We start from the raw sequence: 12,773 nt of genomic DNA, 5'->3' as shown, positions 1-12,773 counted from the left end.
CCATCCTCAGATCTCAGCCTCCTGAGTAGCTAGGATTACAGACCAGTTTTACAGGTTTTTTTTTTTGTTTTTCTTCCTAAAACATCATAAGTCAGGTTACAGAAAAAAGTCCTGCTTCCATAGCAGGACCGGGTGGGCGTGGCTCCAGGTGGTCCATCCTGTGGTGGGCGTGGCTCCCAGGGCTCATCGGAGGTGGGCGTGGCTCCTGGAGGCCCAGCGCGGGAGAGGCTCGGAGCCGCCCTGCCCTGTATGGGCGTGGCCCCGGAGGCCGGCTCCGCAATGGGCGTGGCTCTGTGCATAGCCGCCCTGTGTGGGCGTGGCTCCATGAATCCCTGCCCTGTGTGGGCGTGGCTCCCGAGGCCGTCCGCCGGGGTGGGCGTGGCTCACAGAGGCCGGGCTGCCCGGCGCTCGGTCGTCCGCGGGGTCCTAGTGTCCGCCATCCGCGCAGGACCGGGACCAGCGCGCGTTCTCCGGGCCGGGCCGGGCGGGGTGTCCGGGGCGTCGGGGCGTCGGACGACTCCCACCACCCAGCTCACGGTGGGCTGTCACCCCGGTCCCCACCTGCCATGAGGAGCTCGCACCCTCTGATCGTCTTCTCCCTGGTCGCCCTTTGCGGGCGCGGTGAGTTCTTTCTGGAGGATCCGGGATGGATGGATGGCGGGGCTGGGCGGCCCCGGAGGGTGGGGGACCGCGGGCGCCCCCATCCCGGGAGGAGGCGCCTGGGCTCGTCCCGGCCCGGAGGGGACGTGGTGAGGGCCTGGCCTGGTGAGTGGGTGCGGGCTTGGGGGGATCACTTCTTCCCCGGGGTGGGGGGCCAGGGTCTCAGGGTTGAACCCCAAGTCCTGGTTCCAGCGGGGCTGAGACGCTTCCTTTCTGCATCGCCAGAGGCGGCTGCCTCCTCTGGGAGCAAATCTGACTTAGAGAGAGGTCACTCCCAAAGGCCACTACCGAGAAACTTCCCCCGAAGGCCGGCCCCGTGCCAGCTCTTTTCAGGAAGGATTTTGTGGCCCTCCACGTCCGGCTCTCCCCCAAATCTGGCCAGGGTGGGCTGATGGAACCTGGTTACTCCCCCATTGCTGCCCCATTGCTGACACCTGGGGAAAACCCCATCATCCCTGGTCCAGGCAACAGCTCAGACCCCCGAGCCAGTGCCTTCTCTGCTTCCTGCCATTTGTGGCTCTGCCTGGGACCCTAGCTAACGGGTACACAGATCTGGAAGATCATGATTAGAAGCCAGGGAGACTCTTAATCCCCCAGTCACCATCATCTAAGCCAGAAGTGGAAGTGTGATCCCAGTGGTAGAGTGCTAGCCTTGAGTCAAAATTAAAAAAAAAAAATCTCAAGATAGCACCCAGGCCCCGAGTGAAAACCCCAAGATCACACACACACACACACACACACACACACACACACACACGCAAACAAAACCCTCCAGATGTCCCATCTTGAGATCCGAGGACTCCAGCACTAACTCGTCTCCTGGGCCCCAGTTAGCCTAGAGGACCACAATAAATACCTGCATCTTCCTAGGACAGAGCTGGAGTTCAGAAAAGTGGGGCTGGAATGCGGGCCATACAGGAAGCCTTTAGGAAGTGCAGTCTTTGTTGTTGCTGTTATTTGTTTGTTTTTGTCAGTCCTGGGCTTGGGCTCAGAACCTAGGCTTCTGTCCCTAAACTGCTCTATGCTCAAGGCTAGAGCTCTACCACTTGAGCCTCAGCACCACTTCCGGCTTTTTCTATGTATGTGGTACCGAGGAATCGAACCCGGGTCTTCGTGCATGCTAGGCAAGCACTCTACCACTAGGCCAAACTCCCGGCCCCTGCCCATGGAGTTCTTTTTGAGAGTGACGATGGCAGCTCACTGTGTGTGCATCCTAGCTTTGAACCTCCTACTGGATGCCCCTAGTCCATTCCTTTGCCCCTCTCTGGGCCTCAGTTTCCCTAAGCTTTCTTATAACACGCTCTGCATGGCCTATCCTCTGTGGCCAGCCCCTTGGTATGTATGGCACAATTCTTAGATGTGATCCAGTTAGGCAGTGGACATTCTCTAGCTCATATCCTGGGCCCCAGCCTAGGTCATGGCCCAAGCTCTCCTGAGTGTGGTGTGAATCACCAGAGACCAGCTTCACAGCTGGCCCCTTAATAAACACACCTCTCGCATGCCCTTTCTCAGATAAGAATCCACAGCATGCGCGCGTGCACGCGCACACACACACACACACACACACACACACACACACACACACCATTATTCCAGCTATGGTTGTCTCTCAGATTATCTTCTTTCTTCCCTGGAGCCCTTTTGGAGCCCTTTTTGACAAGGAAAACCTCTGTAGACTGTCCTGGAAGGGTTGGGGGGAGAGGAAGGGGTCTTCCCATCAGAACCACTGGCTCAATGCTGACCCCTGGTGGTGGCTGGATCTGGCTCACTATGCAGGCCAGTGAAGGCCTTGTCCCTGTGGTTGGGCCTGGGTAGATGTCACAGGCCTAGGCCCCAGATTGAACACGCCTAAACACGGGCTGTTCTGGTCCCCCTCTTCACTTTTGGACAACCCAGACCTTAGCCAATCTAGTTATTCTTACCTTTCTGGCCTCCACCAAGTTATGGCCTCCACCTGGGCAGTCTCCTTATATGAGGGATGTTAATGAGGTTGCAGGGAGCTTGGTGGTGTGGCTTGAGTGGTAGCGTGCCTGGTTCCCAAACACAAGGCCCTGGCTTCAAAATTCCAGTACCACCAAAAAGGAAAACTAGTCACAGAACTGAGAGGAGGACGTCCTCGGGTTCCTCCTGTGAGCTCAGTTTGCCCACCTGAGAAGTGAAAGGCAACATGAGGTTCTGGGGAACCCCTAACTCATAGTCCAGGGGGGAGGTCCCCAAGGTGGTGGAGGCCCCGCCCCGGGTGAACTGAATGCCTTCCAGGAAGCATGGGCAGAAAGTGAAGGAAGTGAGTTTGTCAGGTGGGGCTAGAGCTGGGTCATGACCCCCCCCCCCCAGCGCAGCCTGGGATCGGGGAACCCCATGGGATGAATCTCTGGGGGCAGCAGAGATGTGGGATCCAGCCTTCATAAGCTCACATCTGGGCCCCAGGTTCTTCAGTTTTCCTTTGTGCCATTCATGGGGCTTGAAACCGGGGCCTAGGTGCTGTCCCTGAGCTTCTTTCACTCAAAAGCTAGTGCACTACCACTTGAGCCACTTCTGGTTTTTTTGGTGGTTCATGGGAGAGAAGAATCTCAGGGACTTGCCTGCCCAGGCTGGCTTTGAAACCATGATCCTCAGATCTCAGCTTCCTGAGTAGCTGGGGTGACAGGCGTGAGCCCCCCACGCCCACATAGAATGAAGGAACAGAAGGAGCGCTGGGAAAAGAACCAAGGTGTAGCCCAGTCTGTAGGCCACTCTGCTGGCCTCTGGGAGACCAGATCCCAAGATAACAGGAGCAGGGCTGGAAATCTGGGGCAGGAATCCACAGGCTCCTCCCCCTCCTCCTCTCTCCCCTTCCCCCAGCTCAGGGCCAGTCGGGAGGGGAAGGGGGAGGGGGAGGGCAGCAGGTGCAGGAAAGGGTTTCCGCTAGGCACTAAGTAATGCCTGTGCTCCAGATAGGCAGCCAGTTGGAAAGTGCCTGGCATTGCCAGTTGGGGTTGCTCCCCAGGGGCTCTGAGGCCAGCCCCGGCCGCCTCCCCAGCTCTCTCAGCATCCTGAGTGTGTCTTTGACCTGCCTCCTTTACACACACACACACACACACACACACACACACACACACACACCAGTCACTCAACTTTACCTTCCCTTCCAGGCATGAAGATGAGATACAAACTCACCTACTACTTGTCAAAAGATCTGGGGTATTAAAGTGGACAGTTTCAGGGGAGTTGTGAGGGTTGGGGGGGACACTAATGGGCTAGTTCAGGCTCCCTAAGAGAGGCTGCACTGTTGTTGGTTTTTCCTCTTAAATAATTCATTTAGGAGCAGTCCTGGGACTTGAACTCAGGGCCTGGGCCACTGTCTTTTAGCTTTATCACCAAAGGCTGGTGCTCTACCACTTGAGCCACAGCTCCATTTCCACCTTTTTGCTAGTTCATTAGCAATCAGTCTATCAGATATTTCTGCCTGTGCTGGCTTTAAATCATGACAGTCAGATCTTAGCCTCCTGAGTAGCTGGGATTACAGGTGTGAGATACCAGCTCTGGACTGGACTGTATTTAGTCACCCTAAATTCCCAGCATCTAGATACTTGTATCAATTCCCGGGATACCTGTGCTCCCCAGTTTTCACAGCTGCCTCCCTATTTTCTGCGATAATTGGACAAGCCCCTCCCCCGCTCTCCCCTCCCCCAAGCAGCTCTGACTCTGATTTCCCAGGGGCCTGCCGCATGGCTAACGCAGAGGAGAAGCTGATGGATGATCTTCTGAACAAAACCCGCTACAACAATCTGATCCGCCCGGCCACCAGCTCTTCCCAGCTCATCTCCATCAAGCTGCAGCTTTTCCTGGCACAGCTCATCAGTGTGGTAAGTGCAGAGGTGCCAGGTAGCTAGGTCTCTGGCTGGGGGGGGGGATCCACCCATTTCCAGCCCCCACTTCCAGTTTTTGAGTGGTTCCTTGGAGATAAGAGCCTCATGGGGATTTTTTTTGTTTTGGTCCAGGCTGGCTTTGAACCATGATCCTCAGATCTCAGCCTCCTGAGTAGCTAGGAAGACAGGTGGGAGCCATCAGTGCCCAGCGAGGCTGGCATCTTCTGAATACCCTGTCCCTCTTTTAGTAGCCAAGTCTGTGGCTCACGCCTGTCATCCTAGCTACTCAGGGGGCTGAGATCTGAGGATCATGGTTCAAAGCCAGCCCAAGCAAGAAAGTCTATGAGGCTCTTATCTCCATGAACCACCAGCAAACGGGAAGTGGAGCTGTGGCTCAAAGTGGTAGAGTAACACTCTAGCCTTGAACCGAAGAGATCAGGAGCAGAGTCAGGAAGGAAGGAAGGAAGGAAGGAAGGAAGGAAGGAAGGAAGGAAGGAAGGAAGGAAAAGTCTATCAATGGCTGGTATCCATGAGGAGAAACCCTAGCCTCAGCTGGGGTGGGTGCCCTCCTTCCAGTGGCAGGTGGCAGGTGGTAAGGATGCCTGGCCAGGCCAGGCCCCCAGCTCTGTGAGAACATTCTAGAGCAGCCATGGGCATAAAGCTTAATCGGGTAAGCTCGGCTGTTTCTGTGGGCTGTTGGCCTGGGAAGGGTGGACAGGCAGGCAGCTCTGGTCATGCTTCTAGGCTCAGGCTCTCCATGCCAGACCTGGTTCTTGGGCCCCCAGGGGTTGGGGGGTTGGAGAGGGATGGAGCCTTTGAGAAGGAGGGGAGGACACAGCCTGCAGGCTTGTTCCTGCACATATTGCTGGGAGATGTGAGAGTCTGTAAAAGCTGGTATGAAAATGAACTGCTTGGTTTTAAAGGGGGGTAGAGTTCTTTTCAGCTGAAAGGATGTATTTGTTTTTAGTTTTCTGTGCCAGTCCTGGGGTTTGAACTCAGGACCTGGCCACTGTCCTTGAGCTTTCTCAAAGCTTAGTGCTCTACCACTTGAGCCACGGCACCACTTCTGGATTTGTGCTGGATAATTTGAGGGAAGATTCTTAAGGATTTTCCTGCCCAGGCTGGCTTTGAACCAAGATCCTCATATCTCAGCCTCTTGAGTAACTCGGATGACAGATGTGAGCCATCAGCATCCAGTCTTTTCTTTTATCCTTCCTTCCTTCCTTTCTTCCTTCCCTCCCTCTATCCCTCCCTCTATCCCTCCCTCTATCCATCCCTCTATCCATCCCTCCTTCCCTTTCATACTCTCTCCCTTCCAGTCCTGGGGCTTGAACTCGAGCCTGGGTGCTAGCGCTCTACCACTTTGAGCCACAGTGCCACTTGTGGGTTCCTGGTGGTTCATTGGAGATCAGAGTCTCAGGAACTTTCTTGCTAGGGCTGGCTTTGAACCGTGATCTTCAGATCTCAGCCTCCTGAGTGCCTGGAATGACAGCCAGCAAATCCTCAGTGCCCTGTCCTTTCCGTCTCGATGACCCGATGACCCTGTCTCTCCCCAGAATGAGCGAGATCAAGTCATGACCACCAATATCTGGCTGAAGCAGGTAAGGCCCCACAGGGCAGCGTTCGCCTCCTGCAGGGCTGCCTTGGACTGGCATAGGGCTGACCAGTTACTGGGCTTTGCAGCAATGGACAGACTACCGCCTGGCCTGGGACAGCGCCCACTACGAAGGCGTGAAAATCCTTCGGATCCCTTCCAAACGCATCTGGCTCCCTGACATTGTGCTTTACAACAAGTGAGTGGAGGGTGGGCATGGTCTGTGCAAACACAGCCCCAGAGCAGCGCAACATGGAACCCCCAGATCACAGCTCATTCTGTTTCCACGCTTTTTTTTGCGGGGAGAGGCAGTGGGGTTTCCAGTCCTGGGGCTTGAACTCAGGGCCTAGGTGCTGTCCCTGAGCTCTTTTACTCAAGCAGAGCGCTCTACCACTCAAGTACAGCTCCATGTCAGGGGGTTTGTGGAGGGGCTGGGAGGTAGCTCACTAGCAAAGCGTTTGCCTAGCAAGTGCAACATCCTGGGTTCGATCCCCAGTACCAAAAAAGACAATAATAATACTAATACAGCTGGGCCAGGAATTTGGCCTAGTTGTTCAGTGCTTGCCTAGCATGCATGAAGACCCGGGTTCGATTCCTCAGTACCACATACATAGAAAAAGCCAGAAATGGTGCTGTGGCCCAAGTGGTAGAGCTCTAGCCTTGAGAAAGCCCAAGGACAGAGCTCAGGCTCTGAGCTCAATCCCAGGATGGGCAAAAAAAAAGAAAAAAGAAAGAAAAAGAGTCTCACGGACTTTCATGCCCCAGCTGGCTTTGAACTGCCATCCTCAGAAGATCTCAGCCTCCTGAGTAGCTAGGATGACAGGCGTGAGCCATGGCCTCCTAGCTTCTTTTAGAATCCTGGTTGTCACTGCTGGGTGCTAGGGGTACGGATTCATCTCAGGCATACAGCTCAGGTGGGCCAGGGGTGTTCTTATTCCAGGGGCAGAGGTAGGAGGATCCTGTGAGCTTGGCCATTCAGCAGTACAGGGAGAGCCCATCTCAACAACAACAGGAATCAGCCAGCCAGGGATAACGACTGTCATCCCAGCTGCTCAGGAGATTGAACGCTGAGGATCATAGTTCAAAGTCAGCCCCAGCAGACATGTCCAAGAGACTCTTATCTCCAATGAGCCAGTAAAAAGTCCGAGGTGTGGCTCATGGTGGTAGGAAATCATTTGTGAGTAGAAAAAGCTAAGTGAGAGAGGGAGACCTTGAGTTCATCGTCCCCAGTCCTGGTATACACACACACACACACACACACACACACACACACACACACACACACACACACACACACAAAAGCAAAGGGTGACAGTGTCCAAAGAAGAATTGTACTTCTTACCTGACTTATGAAATGGTAACCCTTAATAAGAACAATAAAGTGTGTGTGTGTGTGTGTGTGTGTGTGTGTGTGTGTGTGTGAATATGGTTGGGTGCTTTTAGCTCACACCTGTAATTGTAGCTACTGAGATCTGAGGATTGTGGTTTGAAGCCAGGCTAGGCAGGAAAGTCCTCACAGACTTTTTTTTTTTGCCATTCCTTGGGCTTGAGCTCAGGGCCTGGGCACTGTCCTTGGGCTTTCTCAAGGCTAGAGCTCTACCACTTGAGCCACAGCACCACTTCCAGCTTTTTCTGTGTATGTAATACCAAGGAATCAAACCCAGGGTTTTGTGCATGCTAAGTAAGCATTCTATCATTAGGCTACACTCCTGGTCCCTCACAAACTTTTATCTCCAATAAACCACCGGGGAAAAAAGCAGAAGTGGTTTTGTGGCTCAAAGTGGTAGAGCGCTCCCCCTACCAAGAGGCTCAGGGATGTCAAGGGCGGGGGCTCACGCCTGTCATCCTACCTACTCAGGAGGCTGAGATCTGAGGATGGTGGTTCAAAGCTAGCCCCGGTACTAAAGTTCGTGAGACTCATCTCCAGTTAACCACCTGAAAACTGAAAGTGGCACTGTGGCTTAAGGGTAGGGAGGTAGCCTTGAGCTGAAGAGCTCAGAATAGCACCCAGGCCCAGAGATCAAGCCCCACAACCAAAAACAAAACAAAACAAACAAACAAAAAAAGAAGCAGCAGCTCAGGGACAGCATCCAGGCCCAGAATTTAAGACCCAAGGCCAGGAAGAAAATAAAAAAAGAGGAATATTTAGATGAGAGGACTGATAAGCTGGTAAGAGTTCAAATCTCATCTGTACTGCTTTCGAGTGTTCTGAAGTTGTAGAAAGCAGCTTGCCTTCTCTGAGGCTGGGTTTTCCCCTTTGTGAAATGGGACAATCCGGGCACTGGTGGCTCACACCTGTCATCCTAGCTACTCAGAAGACTGAGATCTGAGGATGTCAGTTCAAAGCCAGCACGGACAGGAAAGTCCATGAGACTCTTACCTCCCACAAACCACCAGAACACAGGAAGTGTTGCTGTGGCCCCGGAGAGTGAGCCAAAGATCTCAGACACAGCAGCACCCAGGCCCTGAGTTCAAGCCCTCCCCGCCCCCCAAAACACAAAACAACCCCAACTATTCCCAAGGAAAACTCCCTCCCTGTCTGGGGGGGGGGTGCTTTCCAGTGACGGGCGTGGTCACAGGGGGCTCATTAGCATACAATTAGCATACCCAGGCCTAGGCTGGGCTGTGTGCATGTGTGTGTGTCTCCTCTCTGATCTGTCCTCCCTGCACACACGCACACACCCCTCCCCAGCGCCGACGGCACATACGAGGTATCCGTCTACACCAACGCCGTGGTCTACTCGAACGGCAGCATCGAATGGCTGCCTCTGGCCATCTACAAGAGCGCCTGCAAGATTGAGGTGAAGCACTTCCCCTTTGACCAGCAGAACTGCTCGCTCAAGTTCCGCTCGTGGACCTACGATCACACGGAGATCGACATGGTTCTCATGTCCCCGACGGCCCGAATGGATGACTTCACCCCCAGCGGCGAGTGGGACATCGTGGCTCTGCCAGGACGCAGGACCGTGAACCCCCAAGACCCCAGCTACGTGGACATCACCTACGACTTCATCATCAAGCGCAAACCCCTCTTCTACATCATCAACCTCATCATCCCCTGCGTCCTCATCACCTCTCTGGCCATCTTGGTGTTCTACCTGCCCTCTGACTGCGGCGAGAAGATGACCCTGTGTATCTCCGTGCTGCTGGCCCTGACCTTCTTCCTCCTGCTCATTTCCAAGATCGTGCCCCCCACCTCCCTCGACGTCCCCCTCATCGGCAAGTACCTCCTGTTTACCATGGTTCTGGTCACCTTCTCCATTGTCACCACCGTGTGTGTGCTCAACGTCCACCATCGCTCGCCCAGCACGCACACCATGGCCGCCTGGGTCCAGCGCTGTTTCCTGCACAAACTGCCCACCTTCCTCTTCATGAAGCGCCCTGGCCTGCAGGACCACCCAGCCGGGTCCCCCCAGCCCAGCCGCTTACCCCTGAGCCAGCCTGAAGCCCCCAGCAGCTCCCCCAACCTCTACGGGAACGCCATGTACTTTGTGAACCCCACCCTGGCCACCCCTACTTCTCCCATGGCCGCTCATCGGATGGGGATCCCCAAAGACTTTCGGTCCCGGTCTTCAGGGAGGTTCCGGCAGGACGTGCAGGAGGCCTTAGAGGGGGTCAATTTCATCGCCCAGCATATGAAAAGCAATGACCAGGACCAGAGTGTAAGTCTGTAGTCCAGGCCTATCCCATCCATGTCTCTAGATTTAGAGATTTAGGGTGTATACCCTCATGGAGAACTAAAATGAGTTGGGTTTTCTTTGGGGGTGTCAGTAAGGTGGGATTTGAACTCAGGGCCTGGATGCTGTGTCTTCTTAAGTTTTTTTTGCACTCAAGCCTGGTGCTCTACCGTTTGAGCCACACCTCCATTTCCAGCTTTTTTTTTTTCAGGGGGGGTTCACTGCAGATAAGAATCTCACCAGGTTTTTTTTTTTTTTTTTTTTTTTTTCCTGCCCAGGCTGGCTTCGAACCAGGATTCTCAGCTCTCAGCTCTCTGAGTATCAGCTGGGATGCTAGTGGTGAACCAGCATTGCCCACCCCCACAACCCTCCGCTTCAAATGATGCCTCTGAACAAATAACACACCTAATAGTAATGGAACACAGTGCAGAATGAGATAATAATAACAGGGATTTTCTGCACTTATTTCTAAAGTGGACACAGCAAATTTCATACGAATATGAGTGTTTTTCTTTCAACCCAGATCAGATTTTTCTATGCATGTGCCAGTCCTGGAGCTTGAACTCAGGGCCTGGGCACCGTCCCTGAGTGTCTCTCTATACTGAAAGCTAGCACTCTCAACCACTTGAGCCACAGTACTATTTTTGGTGTTTTTTTCTTTCTTTTTTTTTTTTATTGATGGGTCGTTTTGGATTTGGAGATAAGGTCTTACATCCTCAGACCTCGGCCACACCCAGCTAGATGCCTCCTTTTCTTACCTTTCCAATCTCCCTTCCACAGCCTGTGTTCTCTGGGGAAGGAAAAGGCATGCCATTAGTTAGCATGCCTGGGTGAACACACACTGGGCAAGCTCTAAACTCACTGGGCGCTGAGAAAATCCAGACCAGCTGACAAATGGAGGATAGGGCGTGAGTTCTCTTCTGCTTCCAGCTACTCAAGAAGGTGGCCTTGCTGGAGGGCGCCGGTGGCTCACACCTGTCATCCCGGATACTCAGGAGTCTGAGATCTGAGGATCACAGTTTGAAGCCACCCAGGCAGGAAAGTTTGTAAGACTTTTATCTCCAATGAACCGGGAAAAGAAAAATCTAGTAGTGGGGGCGTGGCTCAAGTGGTACAGCACCAGCCAATGGGTTGAAAAAGCCAAGGAAGAGTGTAAAGCCATAAAGCCCCAGTACTAGCACACACAGATGCATGCACGCACACGCACACGCACAGACACACACCATTTGAAATTAGGAAATTAGCATCCAAGAAGGCCAGGGAGAGCGGGGCATGCTGCTATGTCTCGGGGCGAGGAGCTGTGATTGTGGGGGGGCTGGTTTGTCCCCTGAGCACCCTGGAGGCGTGACCCCACACTACACACAGGCCAAAATGGGTCAGTGATGTCAGTGTGTGAGTTTTACTCTTTCCATCTCCAGACTCTGCTGAGCCCTGCTGAGCCCGGGCATGGGGGAGGGAGATCCCGTGGGTGGCCCCTGTCTTTATCCCCAGTGCCAAGGGGATGGGGGTGTAGAGTGGCACCTCTGCAGATGATGAGAGAGAGGAAGAGAGACAGACAGAGTGAGAAGCTTAGGAGAAAGCCAAATGTAACTTATTAGAGGCAGTAGATACTGCTGGAAAGGAAACAGGAAATTAAGCAGGGGTTCTGTAAGCTTCCACTAAAAGAAACGGATCCCCCCCAAATCTTTCCTTATGTGCAGCCAGTTCAGGGAGAGGATTAGGCGTAAAGAAATAATAAATCAGAAGAGACTTTGTGAACCGTAGGTGTACCCCGTTTCATTTCTCACCAGATTGGGGAGAGGAGGTAGTCTATTAATGACAGTTCAGGGCCTCGAGCTTTTGCTTGGCTTTTTCTGCTCAGCATGGCACTCTACCACTCACACACAGTTTTCTGCTGGTTCGTTGGAGATAAAGAGTCTCTGGGACCTACCTGCCTGGCTGGCTTTGAACTGGAATCCTCAGTTCTCAGCCTCTCAAGTGGCTGGGATGACAGGCGTGAGCCACTGCGCCTGGCTCAGCCTGGTTTTTGAGTGGCTGGGAAGGGGACAGGGGAGGCATCTCAGGCCAATCCCGGGGGGATGAGAGACACCTGCACTAGTGACCCCCCATAACTCTTCTGTGTAGTCTAAGTTCCTGAGGGCTCTGGCATGTCTGAGGGTGGCTGGGGAGTTGAAGGCTTCCCTAGAAGTGTGACACTCAGGGGTGGCCCGGAGTCCAGGGGTGGCCTGTCGTGTCCCCTTCTCTGACTGTGGATGCCTGTAACCAGCCCCTCTGTCTACCCACAGGTCATCGAGGACTGGAAGTTCGTAGCTATGGTGGTGGATCGCCTCTTCCTGTGGGTTTTCGTGTTTGTGTGCGTCCTAGGCACGGTGGGGCTCTTCCTGCCCCCTCTCTTCCAGACCTACACCCCTTCCAAGGTCCCCTAGGCCCTCCCAGCAGCCCCAGGGGGCGCCCCGTGTCATGGGGAGTGGACAGGTGGCTGCCACGCCCGGCGATGCCCTACAAACGTCCCACCAAGCAGCCTTGCGCACAAGAGAAGCAGAGAAAGCCACGTCCTGAACTGCCAGCAGGAGCAAGAGGGACTCCGGTTTCCTACTCGGGGCCCAGGCCCTTGGGGTCAGCCTGCATCCCCACCTGTCTCCCACCATGCACTGAGCCCCCCTGGCCCTCTGTCTGTCCCTCATACACTTCTAGTTCTTGCCAGCTCAGAATCCTTGCCACCTCCACTCATGTCCCCTGCTGTCCCAAGTTCTTCCCTGGGTCCAACAAGGGTCACTTCCCGTGATCCTCAGCGCCCAGGCCACCTCCTGCAGCAAGTCCTCCTTGATTACCCATTCTAAAGCAATCCCCTGCGACTCTGTTCCTCACCACCTTCTTCCAGCCGTGTCTCAGCCCCCGTCACCCACTAGTGTGTGTGTACCCCGAGGACAGGGCCCTGCTCCTTCCTCTTCTCTCCAGGGACTGAACACAGCCCAGGCAGGTGCAGAATAAATA

General features: G+C 54.2%; 2 protein-coding genes across 2 annotated transcripts; one reads left to right on the top strand and one right to left on the bottom strand.

Moving 5' to 3' along the window:
- The first annotated feature begins 526 nt into the window (after window positions 1-526).
- On the top strand, window positions 527-12,773 carry Chrnb4 (cholinergic receptor nicotinic beta 4 subunit). Its single transcript, XM_090321778.1, has 6 exons — window positions 527-621; window positions 4,357-4,505; window positions 6,065-6,109; window positions 6,192-6,301; window positions 8,795-9,764; window positions 12,065-12,773. The coding sequence occupies exons 1-6, from the start codon at window positions 567-569 to the stop codon at window positions 12,203-12,205; spliced, it is 1,470 nt and encodes a 489-aa protein (XP_090177904.1). The 5' UTR covers window positions 527-566; the 3' UTR covers window positions 12,206-12,773.
- Window positions 6,497-7,947, bottom strand: LOC150044072 (uncharacterized). The gene is made up of 4 exons (XM_090321664.1): window positions 7,939-7,947; window positions 7,356-7,448; window positions 6,811-6,827; window positions 6,497-6,599 (listed from the first exon to the last, which is right to left on the bottom strand). Exons 1-4 carry the CDS (start codon window positions 7,945-7,947, stop codon window positions 6,497-6,499), a joined length of 222 nt encoding a protein of 73 aa, XP_090177790.1.

Source organism: Megascapheus bottae, chromosome 30 (assembly GCF_031878675.1).
Source record: "Megascapheus bottae isolate mThoBot1 chromosome 30, mThoBot2.hap1, whole genome shotgun sequence".
In the NCBI taxonomy this organism is placed as follows: Eukaryota; Metazoa; Chordata; class Mammalia; order Rodentia; family Geomyidae; genus Megascapheus; species Megascapheus bottae.
This window is presented reverse-complemented; position numbering and strand designations above follow the sequence as displayed.

What these genes read in the sequence shown, in the direction of transcription:
- Chrnb4 (XM_090321778.1), top strand. Translation starts at nt 567, where the DNA reads ATGAGGAGCTCGCACCCTCTGATCGTCTTCTCCCTGGTCGCCCTTTGC. An exon ending in GGTCGCCCTTTGCGGGCGCG is followed by an intron (nt 622 to 4,356) that starts GTGAGTTCTTTC and finishes CTGATTTCCCAG; the next exon opens with GGGCCTGCCGCATGGCTAAC. An exon ending in GACATTGTGCTTTACAACAA is followed by an intron (nt 6,302 to 8,794) that starts GTGAGTGGAGGG and finishes ACCCCTCCCCAG; the next exon opens with CGCCGACGGCACATACGAGG.